The sequence below is a fragment of the Nasonia vitripennis genome, chromosome 2 (genome assembly GCF_009193385.2).
Source record: "Nasonia vitripennis strain AsymCx chromosome 2, Nvit_psr_1.1, whole genome shotgun sequence".
Taxonomy (NCBI): domain Eukaryota; kingdom Metazoa; phylum Arthropoda; class Insecta; order Hymenoptera; family Pteromalidae; genus Nasonia; species Nasonia vitripennis.
Window position 1 is genome coordinate 11,895,335 of NC_045758.1, and position 17,441 is coordinate 11,912,775.

The window sequence follows — 17,441 nt, forward strand, 5'->3', positions numbered from 1 at the left end:
TCCGATCGAGTGCAGGAGAGGTTCGAAGTTTCGAAACTCGATCGTCGCCGCTCTCTCTCTCTCTCTCTCTCTCTCTCTCTCTCTCTCTCTCTCTCTCTCTCTCGGCGAGGCGGCGGCGGGAATTCCCGGGAAATTAAATATCCGCGCGCAGTGCGCAAGGGGGCCCGTGTACTCGAGACAATAAAAAATCAAAATGGGAAAACAAACGAGCTAGAGAGCGGGGGTCGCATTAAAAACTTTTTTAATCGATAGACGCGCGATGGAGGGAACAAAGCCGGCGACAAGTGCGCGCGGGGAGGGAGAGGGCTGAGCGGAATTAAGAAAACACCGCGGGAGATTGCTGAGGAAAAAAGTCGCGATCGGCCGGAAAAGCCCCGTCGTCGCGGCTTACCGAACCGGCTAATAATGAATTCGTAATCGTCGGCTTTCTTCTCCCCCCGCGATGGCAGCTGGGGCGTTGAGCTCTCTTTCCTCGTAGAGTTCCTCGTTCTTATTTTGTTTTCTTTTTCGCCCACAGAGTCTGCAGCCGACGGACCCGCCGATCTTCGAGGTGACCAACCTGCTGATCAACGAGACGGTGACGCAGCTGGTGCTGTGGGGCAGCCTGGGCATCGTCGTGGTCGAGCTGCCCAAGCGCTGGGGTAAGGAGGGCAAGTTCCAGGGCGGCAAGGAGGTCGTCTCCTGCCTGTGAGTATGCGACATCATCGGAGAGAAGAAAGGAATAAGAACGGAGCTCCGCGGCAATATCCGCGGCGGTAATCAAGTGGCTGTTAGCCTCTTACGGAACTAAGCCGGCAGTCGTTAGTTTTGAAAAGTTGAGCCGCCGAAACCCGCTGAATACTAACCGCCTCATCAACAACACATGCCGCGCGCTATCTCTCTCTCTCTCTCTCTCTCTCTCTCTCTCTCGCTCCGCATTAGCTTCTTGCAGTCGCGCACTACTTAGCGCGGCACTCAATCTTACAAATACATTTCGGATGATTTCGCACGCGGCTCTTATCGGCGCGCACGTGGTCGTATCTCGCGCTGATCTCTCGCGCTGCGTGTCCTGGGATCGAAATAAGCTACGCGCCGTTCGCCCGCGAGATTAATTAGCGCGGCACTCATACTCGCGGGGGGATAATGAATTCGGCCGACGTGATGTTTCGCGAAGAAGAAAAGTTGAAGAAGGCCCGCGCGCGCGCGCGCGCGCTATGTGCAGCCGTTCTAATAAGAGAAATTTACATCGCGCACGAGTGCTCGCGCGATTAATAAACATATTTCGCGCGCCGGCAAAGTGGCAAAGTTTTCGGGAGAGCAGAGATTATTTAGAGAAGCCTCGCGCACGCTCGAGTTTTTAACACGGACATGCAGCTGCCGCGCGAATTTATACGAACGCGAACAGTTTGTAAGCAAGTTGCGGCCATTAGAACGAATCTCGGGGATTTAGGACCTCGCCTATACATCCTCTCACGCTTCTCCCGCGCGCAGTCTGCACGTTCTTGATTATATCTTCCCTTTTGTCTCCGCGCGGCGTACAGCTATCCGCCCGCTGTTTTTTCCCGCAATTTTGCGAAAACAATAACGAGATTTACGCAGCAGCGCGGCGCTGCAGTCGTATAAAATTTAAATTAGGACGGGGGAAGAAAAAGAGCCAACCGGGCTATACGCGGCGTATACGCGGAAAGAGTAGAGCACGCGGCGGCGGATTAAGCAAATGGCGGCAATAATGGCGATTATTCGGATTATGATATCAGAGCGCGAAGTGGCTTCGCCGCCGCAGCCGCTAACTGCCTCGCCGGCAAATCCAGACTTCAAGACACCGGATTAACACTATTACCCCCTGGCAACCCCTTTTCCCTCCTCCGTCGCTCTTTCTAAGCAACTTTCCTATTTATACATGCGGCGCGCGAGAGTAGACTCTTCTTCGCGTGCGCTTCTTTTTTTCTCTTACTGCACTCGAACGCGCCGCCTCTATGCCGGCCGCACGATTATCACCTCGCGCGCGGCGACGAATCGCGGCCGGCGGGAACGAGTGCAGCACCTCGGGTATAAGTTGGGGTCGCGCGCGGCAGGGCTAATTATTGTTTTAAGGATTACCGTTATGCGTTTATTATGCGCGAGGATCTAGCGCTCGGCAGTATTCGGCAGAATTCTGCCGACTGAGCCGTGGCTCTATAAGCCGGCGGACTATGTTCTCTCGACTGCTCGCTCTGCCGCGTTCGTATGAATAATTCTTGCCTTTTTATTGCCGCTGTGCTCGCCTGCCTTTTCCTTGCGCGGCTCTGTTATACCCGACGCTGTTACTGTCTGAGGAATCGCCCGAGTATGCCTGCTCCTCGAATACGAGTCGCGGGAAAGTTGCCGATTATAATGTAGGCCCGCGGCCTCTTTTTCTGAATTCAAATGACATTCTATCTAGGCGCGGAAAGAATCGAAGGATTGACCCATTGAAGTTCGATGGTTACGTACGTTTGTCATGAATAATTCAGTGACGCGCTCGCCTGATGCTATTTTTACATTCGCCAGCGCCTCGCCTGTAAACAAACGCAAATCGCGCAGCTTCCGCAGACACAGAGAACGCGAGAATACCGATCAAGAGCCAGGAGAACGATTCTCGAATGGCGGCGATAAATACCGAAAAAGCCCGTATTTCCTCGTGAAAAAGTGCAGCGGCAAAAATTATTCAGCGAGCGCGGGCGCGAAAAATATCGCCACCCGGGCGAAAAACGCCCGCTGGTCTTTGCTATACACATACTACTCGCTTGTCGCTGCAACGAGAGGAAAAAAATCTATAATTAATGCGAGCGAACGGGGCGATTAATATCCCGCGTGTCGCCCGGCACAGCTCTTCCAGGTATTCGTGCCCCCGAATATTTTGCCTCAAGCGGCCTATCGGCCGTCCGCACACTGGCCTTTGCGCGTTCGCGTTCAAAAAAATGATTTAACCTAATGGTTTTACGCCCCGCGCGCGCAATCCCCCGATAAAAAGCCGCCGCGGCTAATCTCGGAGAAGCACGCGTAATCCATAGGGTACACAGCGCTAGCCCTTTCTCCGATGCAGTCGGCTCTCGTTTTTTCGCGCGCGCGAGCCCTCTTTTTTCGATGAGCAAGCTGCAGTCCGCTCTGTATGTTTGCCGAGAGACTGCGGGGGTGTGAAACGATGTATAATACCGGTGCGTGACGTACGACCGGTACATCAGCGCCGGAGATCTTGATCACTGTTTACAGGCTTTAATAAGAGAAACCTATGAGAGCCGTAAGAAGCGATTCCGGCTCCGCAGATGAGGATAAACAAATCAATTAGTCTTAGGGACAGAAGTTACGAGAGAGAGAGAGAGAGAATAGCGTACATCGGCGAATTTATCGAGGGAAGTCGTTGCGGCCGCGCGCGCTCAGGCCCAGCGATTGGCTCATATCTCCTTGTAAAACCGCGCGCCGAGAGGAGCTGCTGTCCGCTCGATCCGGATCTTTACGAGGCCTCGCAAATAGCCTGCGGAATTAACTCGGCCGCCGCCTCCACCGGGAGAGAAATCGACGAGCTGTCTGCGCTGCCTGACACCTCCTTTCCTCGTGCTCGCCTTAATTTTGCCTGTTTATAAATCCTCGGGCTGATTTGGATTATCTGCGCGCGAGGTCGAGATATAAGCAAGCTTGATACAAACAGTTTCGTTTCGGTCTCGCGATTGATCAGCTGGTCGTATCTGTCAAAGTCGAGTGTGCGAGCACGCGCGGACAGATAACCCGCGCAGAAATTTAAAAAACAAGCGTCACGCGCAATAAAGCCGAATTCACGGGAAAAAAGTAGGGTGACTCGCTGCGTCCTCTCGAAGGTCAATTTGTCAGCTATGATAAATCCCCGGCAATTTCTGCGGAGAAAGAGCCGGTCGCGCGATACGATCGAGCGAAAAATAGCTCATCTCCATAGAGAGGAAAGATTTGACGCGCAAGAGTCCATTATACGTGTTTATACTTCTTGGCCGTCGGCGAGAATCATAACGCATGCAAAATCTCCCGGTCGCTCTTTAAAGTAAACACGCGCGTGCAGTGATAAAGCGTAGAGAGGGGACGGCTGATCGATCGAGCTGTCCCAGTGTTAGTCGAAAAAGTCGCGCGCGGGGGGAGAGAGTATCGAGCTGATGTACGAGAGAAATCGCGATAGGGGGGAGACTATACGTGCGGCTACTCTCACCCTAGCGAGCGTAATTTTGCCTCGAGAGTTCACCCAGACTTACGGGGTTACGCTTCCTTCTCGACAGCGCTATACTCTCGTAAAGCCCCGATTGCCGACCGCCAAAGAAAGTACACCGAGCCAATCTCGCGGGCGTCCGAATAAAACTTTGTCGGGTGTAAAAACGTCGTTAACTCCTGTTCCGCAGCTGAATTTTCTCGCGCTTGATTTAATTCATCAGCCCCGCGCGCTCGCAACAAATCGAATGATCATTCCGGCGGCGGCGCGAACTTGTTCCGTCTGAAAAATGAAAATTTACTTTATAAAAGAGAGCCTCTCGGCGCGAGCGCGCGTTCCATTGTAAAGCTTCATTATACGCGCTGGCGCAATTTTTCCTGCAGAGACGAATGAAAAAATGCTCGCGCGAGCGCGCGAAGGCAAAAAAAATAAGGCATCTCTCTTTCTCCACGCGCGTGTCTCTGCGTAGCGACTGTCCGGCTTTTTATGAATTTAGCGCTCGAAATAAATATCCGTGACAAAAGTGTCGGCGGCGAAAAAAGAGGCTGCTGCTGCTGCTGCTGCTGCTGAGGTCCGACGACGCGTGCCTCCTTTTGCTTCTAATCAAAGAATCGCGCGCAGACTACGGCGGGCATTTAACTACGCAGACCGCGTACCGCGCCGCCGTCCACGGTATAACGAAATAAAAGCTCGAGGAGCGAAAGAGAGACATCTGTCGGTTCTTTTAATTACCGCGCGTACACGGCTACGCGGACGCGCGGCACATGTACGTATAGTATAATATGCTACTGGGAGGATCGTTTTGTTTGCCGTTTTTGCGATTTCCCGTCTCCGCGGGCTTTGTCACGTCCGTCCGCCAAGCGGAACTTTCGAAAGATGTTTTCGCGCGCGAATAGCAGTAAAATCGTCGATCGAATCGCCCCCGTAGTATAAGGAGCAGCGCAGATCGGATGAGACGACGAGGTAGGCAGAGAGCAAAGATAGCAGGAAGTCTGGAGCTGCAAGTTCCGGTGCGAGCTTGCGAGCCAGGCGAAGGGCTTGCAAGAATTAACGGGCTTAGTTGCCGACGCAGGTGTCGCGACGACGCGGTGAGTTACGGCCGGAGCGTCAGCCAGTCTGCCCCCGTAGTCATTATATTTTGCGCAACATCCCGATTTTATGGGGCCGGCTTTCCTCTCCTCTCCTGGCGCGCACCTCTTGCTATGTCGGCTATGCGCGCGCGTGTGTATGTGTGCGCGGAGAGCGAGAGACGGAGACTCGTGACGGGAAATTCTGCCGGATCGTGTCAGGGATTAGTTTTATTAATTATAGCGCACGTGTATTTGTTTTTACGGAAAACTTGCCATCTCGGCGGAGCTCGGAGACAGCCTGTTTATGCTGGATATAATGTCGCTTGTAATGCCTATTGGAATTTTAAAATTCGAGCCATTAATCCGAGCCGGAGAGAGATGCCAATATGCGGGAGCGAGTCGCTATGCAGCATATCGCATCAGCGGCAGCAGGTGTCCTAACGAATTATGTCTAATCTATGCGTCTAATTATCATAATGTCCTCCCCCTTTATATCGCGCGCGCGCGCGCGAGAGAGAGAGAGAGAGAGAGAGAGAGAGAGAGAGAGAGAGAGAGAGCTGCTCCGCGCTGATACTCCCCGAAATCGCGCGGTGTCGCCCTCCTTCGAATTTCCCGCGCGTTAAGTAAATGGCTCTGCGCTCGTCTGAAGGCAAACTTTTTCGAAAAGTCATCGCGCGTGAAAAGCGTATACCTATGTAGAGTAGGAGAAGAGCCCCATTACGCGATTATGAAATAGAGTCCGCGCGCGCCCGCGTACGAGTAGGACGCGGAGATATAAGAGCGCGATAAAAATGAGAAGGAACCGCCAAGGAGTAGCGATTATCCTAGGTATCACGGCCCATTTACCTCTGGTGAGCCATATTTCTAATTACTTTCCGACGACTCCTCTGCTTTCTTTTCCCCGTCTCTCGCTCTCTCGCGAGGATAACGATTGCGGGAAAAAGCCCGGAGACTTTTAAAAGGGAAGGAGTGAGAATGTAAATAATGAAAAAAGAGAGCCGAAAGGTAAGATGGACCCGCGGTGAAAACTTTTCGAGTTATGCTCGTAGGAGAAATAAAAGGAAACTTATTACGCGCTGCTGCTGCCGGGAGAGGCGGGAGTTTAAGAAAAACCCAAAAATTCGAAAAGTTATTCAATTGTCAAGTTGCCGCGGGCTCGAACGTCGCGGCTATCTCGGCTATCTCTCGTGCAATTTAACTTCATCGAATCAGCCTGCTCGCGCGCAAAAATCATAGCAATTAAATAGAATCTCTGTACACTCGCGAGTAGTAATCCCCGTGTAGAGCACAAAAGAGATCGGGCCGCGAATGATTTAGTCGCGCGCGAGGATTTATACCGCCGCCGAGCCGCACCGCGGGAGGAGGAAAAAGAGAGTCTGAGAGACAGACGAGAAAGGCGCGCTGGCAAAAAGCAGCGAACGGACAAAAAGGCAAATATAGGAAAAACGAGAGAAGGGAAATCAGTCGTTAATCTCCCTCTCTTCGTGCGCTCTTTGCACGCTAGACCGACCGCGAATCGGGCTTTTTCGGCCATCTACAATCCAATTACGATGAATCTTTTAATTTCCATTCTTCGCCCGATGCGGCTTCCCGCACGCGTTATTTCCACCCTCGCTCGCTCGCGCGCGAGTGCGATAAATCAAACTTTTGTCTTACACGCGCCCGACTTATTTGCATAATATTCAAATGTAATTCGATGATTAAAGCAAAAATAATTCCTTTTCGAGCGAGACCGCGCGTATGAAAAAAAAAACGAATTTTGCGGAAGTCGCTCGAGCGACTCCTCAGAAAGACAAAAGGGGCGAATTCTTCATAGCCCTTTCGCGAGCGCGCGCGGCTTAATATATTTGTGCGCCTGGAAAATTATTTTTAATTTCCAGATGGGAAAAGGGTTGCGCATACAGTCAGAAGAGAGAGAGAGAAAAAGGGGGCCGCGACACGCTCGCGTAAGAATTTCTTAATTAGATCGGCCGCGGCAGGTGGGCTTCTTTTGTCTAAAGCGCCGTCGCGACGGTTCATGAACAGCAGCAGCTCGTCGCTCCTGCCTACTACCACTCGACTGGGACGGGCCTTTGACGCGGGAGAAAAGGCTGCCCGGCGTTTAGAAAGAGGATGATATTCGGAAAAAGAGCTTTTTTCCGCGGACCGGAAATCGCATTCTTTCCTCGCTCGTGTACAAATGTGTGTGTGTGTGTGTGTGTGTGTGTACTCTTTGACGCAGGCAACTCTTCCTGCGCTCGCGTATTAAATAATTCCGGGAGGACGCTCTCGCTCTCGCCCTCACATGCGCGCCGCTCTTTTTCAGTCGCGCAAGGAGACGTGCGCTGATGAAAGGCAAAACGCGGCCGTAAGCTAAGCAGGACTGTGCAGCGCAGCAGCAGCAGCAGCTGCCGCCTTCCTTTCCCTTTGTCCAATTTATTATTCTCCAGGAAATTATGTCTCGCGTCGGGACCGGTGTACACACACACGCACACACACACACGCACACACACGTGCCGGCCTAGCAGCATCGCACAGAGAGATAGCAAATTTTATTGTCCCGCATGCGCGCGCCCGCTTCGAATTATCAAGTTGCAAAACTAGCGCGAGGGCAGACGCGCGAGCTGCGACCCCTTTCCGCGTATTTTATTCACCCGTACGCGTCGTATTTTCAAATTCAAATTGTTTCCCGCGTCGCGAAAGTCGATTCGCGACAGCAGTCGCCTTTCATCAAAGGCTTATCATCAGATGTTCGCGGCGCATTACGCGGGAAATTCGAAATGAAAAACGACAGCCGCCGGGAGGTGCGGTTATAACAAGGTTGCGCGCGCGGAGATCGGAAAAATTAGCGGAAAAGCAGCGGGAGTATAAGAGGGAGGGATATAAATTTTGATAATTCGGAAAGCGTGACGGAACGAAGAAAAATTCGCGACAGAGAGCCGCGAGAGTAGGTGGCTCGCGGGCTTGAAAAGTGGGAATAAATCGCGTTGCCTTTGTCAACACGCGTCGCTGCCCCCCGCCCGCGCCACGAAAAACGATAGCGCAGCGGCGCTGCTTTTGACTGGCTACGCGTGTGCATACATTTTTATCAATTATTAAGAACTCGCCCGGCCGGCCGCTCGCGCGCACTTTCTCCGTTCTCTTTTTTCCGTTGCCTCCTTTTCCCTCCGTTTCATTTTTCACTCGGCGCCTACCCCTCTCTCTCTCTCTCTCTCTCTCTCTCTCTCTCTCGCGCGCGCGCGCTCTCACGTGCCTGCCGGGGACATTAATAACGGCCGAGCTAACCACCGGGCAGCGGCAACACACCATCCCTGTGCGCGCGAGCTCTCTCGCTCTGCTCCTCTGCTGCTGCTGGACACGCGAAAGTACGAGTAATAATAAAATATACGAAACGGCCGCTCGCCGGAAGAGACAGAGGCTCGCTCTGTACGTGTGTGAGTGTGTGAGCGCGCGTCTAACTCACCCCTAGATGTACGCGCGCATACGTACGCGTACATGGGCGAGGGACGAGGCGCGGAGCCCGCGGTTATACTTTAGCCTTTGTCGCTTCTCCGCAAACGGATAATACGCGCGCGGATAGCGCGATAAGATGGATGACTGAGATTTTTTAAAATAACGCACTTTTTACGGCTCATCCGCCGAGTCGGTTGCACTATGCTGATGTATACCAGTATATACAGCCCATCGTTTTTGCCCGCGGCTTGCTTTTATTTTCATTGACGTCCGGGCGTGAAGAGCAGTATATAGGGGTCGTCAGCTCCCTGTCGTCGTTACGCTCCATTAGCCGGCCGCGCGTTGTACTGTTTGACTTTGTCGTGCGAACGAAAATTTTACAAGACGAAAATTTTAGAATCCGAAGTGGCCGCAGGGCGTGGCATACGCTCGCGCACGAATCTGCGAAACTCTCTCTGTGCTGTGCTATAATGCAGCCGAGAGAGAAATGGATTATAATTACCGGTATTTTATTTAAAATTCCACGTGCCGCGCGATTATCTCGCGGTCGCACACCGTACGCGGAATTTAAATCGTTCTCTCGTCGTAAGGCAGCTCTTTCGCAGCCGAGGAAAATGGGAGAGAGAGAGAGAGAGAGAGAGAGAGAGAGAGAGAGAGAGAGAGAGAACCGCTCTCGCCTCTTCTTTTTACCTGCTCGAGAGAAAGAGCCCCAACGACGCGGGAATAACATTTGCAAAACTCGCCCGCCCGCGCATATGTTATTTTCCATGAGGGAAATTTTAAAATTATGCGCTTTACTTTCGGTTTTTCCCGGTGCCGCGCTTTTACGCGCGCGCTACCTCGCCGCGCCAACAATGCTTACTGATGAATGGATTTTTTGGTCGACGATTTTCAAGAAAAAAAAATCACGTTTGCAGGAGTCACAATTTGGACGGATCCTGCTCTCAACTGTCGACGCTCGAGGTCCGGAAGGTCCGATGGCATCCGGGATCGACGACCGACTCGCACTTGGTCGTGCTTACCTCCGGGAACATTTTCCAGTGAGTCTATACTTTTACGACGAGAAAATTCACGAGCTTTTTGGCTACAAACTCAGAACGATTTGCATTGCAGACTGTACGAATGCGAGCTCGGAGACGCGCCAAAGTTGACGAGGACTTGGAAAGTCGGGCCGAGCTTGCACTCGCCTTCGAAAATACCGAATTTCATGTCGCTGGGCGACACCGCCGTCGATTTTGATTTCGCCACTCCTACCGTCAAGCAGGACGGCGATAAGGAAATCGATGTAATCAAACATTCCTGACGTTTATGCAAGTGTAATCTCTGTTAATCTCTTCTCAATCGAATCGTCGCATTGCAGGTCAATAAGGTTTCCTGGAAACAAATCGAGTGGCCGATACTGGTACTTCGTGGTAACGGCGACGTTTTAATTGTTCGTGGCAACGTTTTGATAAAGTGAGTTTTTATGTATATATTATAATTATATGCAGCGATTAATATGCGGTTGCTTACGTAATAATCAATAATATACCAATTTGCAGTCAGAACAAGCCCGTTGTCTTTGGAAGTCTGTCCATGTACCCTCAAGCCGTCGATAATTATGGAGTCGAGTCATGTTCAATTATGTGTTTACAAACTACCCCTCCGATCGTAGTCATAGCGGAATGTACAGGAAAAATATATCACGCAATCTTAATGAATGAGAATTTGGAGGAAGATGAGAAGAAAGTAAGACGTCGATGTACATTTTCACGATTCAAAATCGAATATCTTGCGCGGATAATTTGCTTATTGTGTACACTTTTCAACAGACGTGGTCGCAGTATGGATCGACCTACAGTCTCCACACTCCCGAAGAAGCTCTGTACGTGTATGAATGTGTTGAAATGGAGTTGGGTCTATTTTATAACGATAACGATAGCAAGTACACTTGCCCTATAAATTTACACGGAGACCGCGAAAACCGATCAAGGTAGGGTAGAATTTCTTCTCGTGAACAGACGTTTCTTTATTTTTTATACCTCTCATCCTGAATACTTTTAGATATTTTTGCTCGCACAATGCTGGTATTCACGTCGTGCACGTTCCGATGGTTACGCAACTCGATGACTACGTCAACGCTAACGAAGGTAAAGACCGATGATTTAATTTTTGTATTCCTGCGTACTCTATTGTCTGATATCCCAAGAGAATGGAAATAACTTTCCAGAAAGCGTCGATCTCTATCTTCCGAATCTAATAAAGCATTCAAGCGCACAATATCTCGTGAGCACCCGCACGAAATACACAGCCAGAGATGAAGCCACACCGGTTCTCGGATTCGGATTGCTTCTGGAACCCTGTATCCTGATTGCGCTGCTTCATACCGGAGTTGTCATCGATATCTCAGTCGTTGACTTTTATTATATTCCTAAAATTGAAACGACTGCAGCCGTTGTCAGCCCAAGTAAAAAGGCAAGCAGAGTTTAATTAGTTTTCAGAACTGTATTTTTCAGAGGAATTTAATGTTGAAATTACATTCAAGGTAACCAAAGAAGCCTTTGATACCTACATAAAGCAGTTGTTGAAACGAGAAACTTCTCAGCCAATTACCATGATCGGACTGCGTCAAAATCTCTCGTCTCGTGAATATTTGGAGGTATTAATTATTCCAATAAACTTTCTGATTTATTCGTAAGAGTTGCTCAACAATAAACTAAATTTTCTTCTAGTTACTTATCCGGGCAACTACGGTCTTCCGCAAGCATTTTGTTCATCACGATAAAGTCCGAGACGAATGTAATAGGAAGGTTCGAACGTTGAAAGCTTTGAAAACCCATCAAATGAAAGAGCTTGAAAGTTTGACTGCAATGAAGAAAGACCTGCACGAAAAAGCTGGAAATTTAGCTGAAAGATACGAAGACATAAAAGACAAACAAGAAGAACTCGCGCGAAGGTAATTGTTCTTATTAAATATACATGTCAATTGAATGAAAATCAAGAATAATGTAACAAAGCACGTTACATTTGCAGGGCCGAGGAAGTTCTCAGATTAGTTCATCTAAAAGAGCCAAATATGAATCCTATAGAACGGGCGGAGGGGGAAGAAATAAGGAAAATGTCCGATAAAGTAAAAGAATTACACGTGCGTCTTGAGCAACTAAAAAAGAAAAAGGCTGCAAATCAATCATTACTGAATGAGGCCGAGAAAAGTGAAGCGAAAAATGAAATAGTGTTCAGGCAGTCCCAAATCGATACTATAACAACAAATCTAACTCAAATGTTAGTATTCTCGATCATTACATTTCATATGGTTTTTATTTGCAATAACGATACAACTTTGCTTTTGTTTCAGGGGAAAAGATATCGCTGAATTGATTGTTCGTGCAAAAACGCTCCAGGAGCAAGTAGATTTTTAATTTATGTATTATCAAATTCATTAAAAATTTATATATTTACTAGAAATATTTATGTATTCGTTACTCGTCCTTCTTTTTAATTTGAATCATAAAAATATAAGATATTGTGTATTTAGATTGTGTTGAAGCGATCAAGCAATAAAATTAGTTTTTTATGATCAATCTATGATACTTTTTTATGTATATTTTTTAAATAGAGGGCAGCATTAATCAAATTGAGGATGTTGACATCTCTAGAATTCAGCACAAAGCTTGTTCTTTGCTGAAAAATCAATACCACAATTTTTCTTCAATTTCAGTATTTCAAAACGTTTTATAGAATACAAATCGCATACGCAGAATCGTAATTAAAAAATATTTGATTTGGATATAAAATAAAGTTTTTATTTGAACTTACTTTTACGGTAACATATCAGCTAGCGCTACAATAAGCACTTGCTCCAACGATAAGTTGGAATTCCCTACTACTGATGGTAATACGTAAGCAAGGCGGAAGATGTCGTAAATGTAGAAAATAGTGTCCTTCATGTGCGCGCGCGATTGAAGCGATGCCTACGTTGGGGAGACTAGATTTCTGTGTTGTCTGTCTAGTCTTTCTTCGGTAATTTTTAGAAAGAATGTATTAATTTATATAAAGTGTAAAATAATTTTAAGTAAAAAATGGAGGTGCTCGAATTAAAAGATGTAAGAGCTGTACCTGACATCATTCATGTTTACTCTGAGAAAGTCAAGACTGAAGCTACTCCACTTGTCATTGATAATGGTACATAACCTACTTAAGTAAATATTACAACTTTTGAATTTAATAAATATACCAATTTTAATTTGTTTGTAGGGTCTTACAATTGCAGAGTTGGCTGGGCTACCGAAAAAGAACCACAGTTAGTATTCAAAAATTTAATTGCAAAGCCACGTAAGGAGAGAGGAAAAAAAGATGGGGATATTCAAGTTGGAAACGATATTGCAAATATTGAAGCAATGAGGTTTCAGCTAAAAACACAATTTGATAGAAATGTAGTGACTCACTTTGAAGCCCAAGAACAAATATTTGATTATACATTTACTCACATGGGAATCGATACTGAGGGATGCGTTAATCACCCTGTAATTTTAACAGAAACTTTTATGAATCCAAATTATTCTAGAAACTGTAAGTGTTTTGACTTTTGTTTCACTTCTGTAAAACAAGATCGATACTGTTTTAAGAAAAGGTTACTTTTTTGTTTGTAGTGATGGCAGAGTTATTGTTTGAGTGCTACAACATACCATCTATGGCTTATGGAGTGGATTGCTTGTTTTCGTATCAGCACAATAATTGTTCATCAGATGGATTGATTGTCAGTATAGGATATCAAGCAACTCATATTATACCCATTCTTGATGGCAAAGCTGATGTAATCAATGCAAAAAGAATAAATCTTGGTGGCTTTCATATAACTTCATATATGCATAGATTATTGCAGCTGAAATATCCTGTGCATGTAAATGCTATCACACCAAGCCGTGCTGAGGTAATTTTGTTTACTTAATAAAACTTATATTCATCACATTTGTACTAATGTGTTCATGGAATTAATAGGAATTAATTCAGGATCACTCAATGATTGCTTTGCAATATCGAGAAGAGATAATGAAATGGGCAGATCCAGAGTATTACGATCACAATGTTCTTCGAGTACAACTACCATATGTAGCACCAACAACAACTCCAGGTCTCACAGTAGAGCAACAAAAAGAAAGAAAGCGTGAACTAGCAAGGAGGTTGATGGAGATTAATGCTCGAAAAAGAGAAGAAAGGGTACATATATGTTTTAACTAACATTTGGTATAGTTCCAAGTTTTTGCAATATGTAATGTACTGTTTATTTGTTATTAGTTAGCAGAAGATGAAGAGCAATTGAATCAATTGCTAGCTGTTCAAGACCTTCTTGAAGAAGGCGATACTGAAGAATTCGAACAAGCTTTGGAGTCATATTCACTTGCCAATGAAGCTGAATTGATAAAAATGATTAATAATTTGCAGGCCAAGGTCGAAAGAACTAGACAAAAAATAGTTGCTGCCAATTCACAGGAAGAAAACATTGTGATAGAGGAACCAAAACCAAAAATCAAAACAAGCTTACAACCAAAGGATCAACAAGATTTTGACGAATGGATTACCGGTGTAAGAAGGAAGAGGTATTATAAAGTACTTTGAAATTCTTTGGCACTACCCTTGACACTACTAATAAATTCCATATTTCATAGGCAAGAAATTTTGGAAAAACGCATGGCGAAAAGACAACGTCGTCAAGATATGGCGAAACGCAGGACAGCAGCTGCCCAGGAAAGAATGAGAATAATTAGTCAGCTTGCAAGAAAGGAAAAAAGAGATGACGATTTCGGCATGAGAGATGAAGACTGGGACGTTTATAAAGTTATAAATAGAGTAAGTGCATGCATCTTTTTATAATGTTTTTATCGTAAATTTTCATTGATAATATCGTTCCAGGAAGGAGGAGATTCAGATTCAGAACTGGAGCAAGAGAAACTTCTAGAACTTGAAGATGTGCTTCGACATCATGACCCTGAGTTTGAAGGTGCTGGCACTTCAAACGCACAAATGATTCCAGGAGAGACACACCAATTGCATGTCGGTGTTGAACGCCTGAGAGCTCCAGAGTTAATTTTCCAGCCTTCCATGATCGGTCTGGTAGAAGCTGGAATAGCTGAAACTATCGAATATATACTGAAAAGATACACTCCAGAACAGCAAGATCGCATGGTCGGTAACGTGTTCCTAACCGGCGGCTCAGCTGCTTTTCCAGGTTTGCGAGAAAGACTACACAGGGAGCTTCAAGAGATAAGGCCCTTCCAGTCAAAATTCCAAGTGAACATAGCAAAAAATACGCGATTGGATGCGTGGTATGGTGCAAGGGATTTCGGTCTTAGCGGAAGTTTGCCGGAATATTTAGTTAGCCGTAAGGACTATGAGGAAAAGGGAGGGGAGTATTTGAAGGTACACTCGGCGAGTAACATTTACACTCCGTCTCCGGATCCTTTGCCCACGATGCAACTGCCGATACCACCCGAGCAAGCCGTCGTCGAAGATGCAGCTGTGGATATAGAAATAGAGTAGAGATTTACAATTGACGACGTTTGTACAGTAACAATAAGTTCTTAAGATCCATTTCTAATAAAAATACGGATTTTTTAATCTATGGATATCTACTTTATTACACAAGTGTTTCCGTTTGTTCATGACGGTACGAACAAACTACATTGTAGTTTGTCTGCCGATTACAATATACATTTCCTTCTTTTGCGCTCGATAATCCAGAGACAGTTATGCGCCTATCGTTTTCCTTGCTTTAATTCTTGGAGAATAATAATGTCCGTTTTTACAGACAGCTTTGTTTTTTTTTATTCGTTTTGTATGTCAAGTGGCCTAAAAAAATGTGAAAGTGATCCCTCACGCTAGCGTTATATGTCTGACTACAGCGACCTCAGCATAGCTCACCGACTTAGGTCCACAGCTTAATCTAACATCACAATATAATATACTGAAAATATCATCGGGGCCTTCGTCATCGACCCTGTACAATCTAGCATCACCGATCCTTTGCAGTCTTCTACTCGTTGACAGAGGAACAGACTGCTCAAAACGTAAAATCGTGTACGGCAAGGAGGAATCGACCCCACAGCGAGCTGCTGCGGTCCCTTCGCGAGCGAGCACTTTGAGTTGTGAAATTTATCTCTCGGTAAAAATAGTATGTGAGACTGAAAGAGGACCGAGCCGTCACTGTCAGGTCGATCCTGTTTGAAAAAATAAATTTATTATTCCTCTCGCTCTCTTTCTCTCGTTTTTTCGCTCACTTTATGGCTCGTGTGGAACAATTCACTTCACAGAGTGCTTGCAGCAGCAGCACGTTATCACTTCGCAGCATGTACGAGGGGTTCATTAACGTTACTCTCGAATGTTTTTAGAACTGTCTTTTCAATTGACAACGTGTCGAAGTAAAAAAAAATCATAGAAACAAATTGTTGCTTTGTCTACTAATCGTACACGACTGCGACATTAGAATTTAAAAGAGCTTGCAAAATTAAAAGTAAAAATAACAAAAAAAGAAAAGAAGATATTACATATTATTTTAAAAAATCAGATAAGGGTTTTGGACTAGTTACGAGACACATTGGAGATTTAGTGCACATGTTATATTGGCGTTCACGATTGACAGATTATAATATTTTATATAAAGAACAGATTGCATGTCATTAGTCTCGAAAAACACATATTTTTCAAAGTAACACTACATACAAAATAAAAAAGAAAAAAGTCGTTGAAAGACATAAAGTTAGGAAACGAATTCTAATAGACATAGCTCGCTTCATCGCAGGAATCTCTTTAGCTGATCCGATGGAGCCAAGCTAAGGAGGAATCGCCAATCTCTGCTCGACGCGTTTGACTTAATACAACGAATCTTACAATTTAAATAATATTCTTTACAATTATCACAGTGTGAGGTCGCTGCAGGCCAACCATTCGCTAATTTACCATTTAAAAAGTTCGTTTTTTGTCTCCTGTTTACATTCCCTTCCACGTCTCACCAGACACGCTTCTTGCCTTTTGCTCTAACGCTCATACTCGTTAATTATTTGTTGCTTCATATTTTTTTTGTTGATTTACAGAATTCTATGCGATGCAATCTTTAATCTTTCATTTACTTTTTTTTAATGTTCATAAAATTGAGGTAGCGTCCAATTTTAAGAGCAAGAACACCTCTCCTATATTCCATTTTCTTTTGTTCTCTGCGTGTGAGTGAATGTACTAAAAGTGAGGGTCTACTTTCGCTAATTGATCAAGCGCATTCTAATTAAAGTATACATAGCATTAGTATATTGTTCGTCATCGTAATAATAGTAATAATCATAATAATAATCATAATTGACAACTAAAATAATAATCATAATCTACAATCAATGATAATATAAGAATCAATAGAATAATCATGACGAATAATTGTTATAACTCAATAATTAGTACAACAGTGGTTAATGTTTTTTTTTCTCATAATATATAATGGGGATGTATTTATATATTTATATGTATTTATATTATATATATATATATTTTTCATATATATATAATTCTTATGTGGGTGGGCAGAGGGTAAGTGACAGCTATGTACAGTACATACTTGCCTTAGTTGTACCATCGCTATATATATATATATATATATAATATGTACCTATGGTCTCGTACAGTGATAATTTACGAATTATTGTTTACACATAAAATAGCCTATGTAACATGTATATATATATGTAGTAACTAGTCGTACGCAGAATTTTTCTTCGCCTTCTCTCTCGTCTTTACGTTAAAGGATGTGTTTA

The 17,441-nt window shown here is 45.4% G+C and overlaps 2 protein-coding genes across 2 annotated transcripts in view; both read left to right on the forward strand.

Moving 5' to 3' along the window:
* LOC100123354 (nuclear pore complex protein Nup88) overlaps positions 1-12,114 on the forward strand; it is a 48,903-nt gene extending 36,789 nt beyond the window's left edge. The window contains exons 2-13 of the mRNA XM_001606933.6: positions 518-687; positions 9,588-9,710; positions 9,784-9,955; positions 10,031-10,125; positions 10,212-10,398; positions 10,482-10,642; positions 10,714-10,799; positions 10,880-11,124; positions 11,195-11,308; positions 11,382-11,605; positions 11,683-11,931; positions 12,005-12,114. Of these exons, the coding sequence (XP_001606983.2) occupies positions 518-687; positions 9,588-9,710; positions 9,784-9,955; positions 10,031-10,125; positions 10,212-10,398; positions 10,482-10,642; positions 10,714-10,799; positions 10,880-11,124; positions 11,195-11,308; positions 11,382-11,605; positions 11,683-11,931; positions 12,005-12,068 (1,890 nt within the window). The 3' untranslated portion in view covers positions 12,069-12,114. The remainder of the gene's footprint in view (positions 1-517; positions 688-9,587; positions 9,711-9,783; positions 9,956-10,030; positions 10,126-10,211; positions 10,399-10,481; positions 10,643-10,713; positions 10,800-10,879; positions 11,125-11,194; positions 11,309-11,381; positions 11,606-11,682; positions 11,932-12,004) is intronic.
* Positions 12,115-12,529: 415 nt separating this feature from the next.
* LOC100123350 (actin-related protein 5) lies at positions 12,530-15,268 on the forward strand. Its single transcript, XM_031923502.2, has 7 exons — positions 12,530-12,831; positions 12,904-13,218; positions 13,299-13,579; positions 13,648-13,866; positions 13,945-14,246; positions 14,316-14,496; positions 14,560-15,268. Exons 1-7 carry the CDS (start codon positions 12,729-12,731, stop codon positions 15,184-15,186), a joined length of 2,028 nt encoding a protein of 675 aa, XP_031779362.1. The 5' UTR covers positions 12,530-12,728; the 3' UTR covers positions 15,187-15,268.
* Positions 15,269-17,441: the final 2,173 nt, after the last annotated feature.

Excerpts from the sequence above, each read along its gene's own strand:
- LOC100123350 (XM_031923502.2), top strand. The coding sequence starts at position 12,729 with ATGGAGGTGCTCGAATTAAAAGATGTAAGAGCTGTACCTGACATCATT. Across the intron at positions 12,832-12,903 it reads TCCACTTGTCATTGATAATG|GGTCTTACAATTGCAGAGTT; the intron begins GTACATAACCTA and ends ATTTGTTTGTAG. Across the intron at positions 14,247-14,315 it reads ACCGGTGTAAGAAGGAAGAG|GCAAGAAATTTTGGAAAAAC; the intron begins GTATTATAAAGT and ends CATATTTCATAG.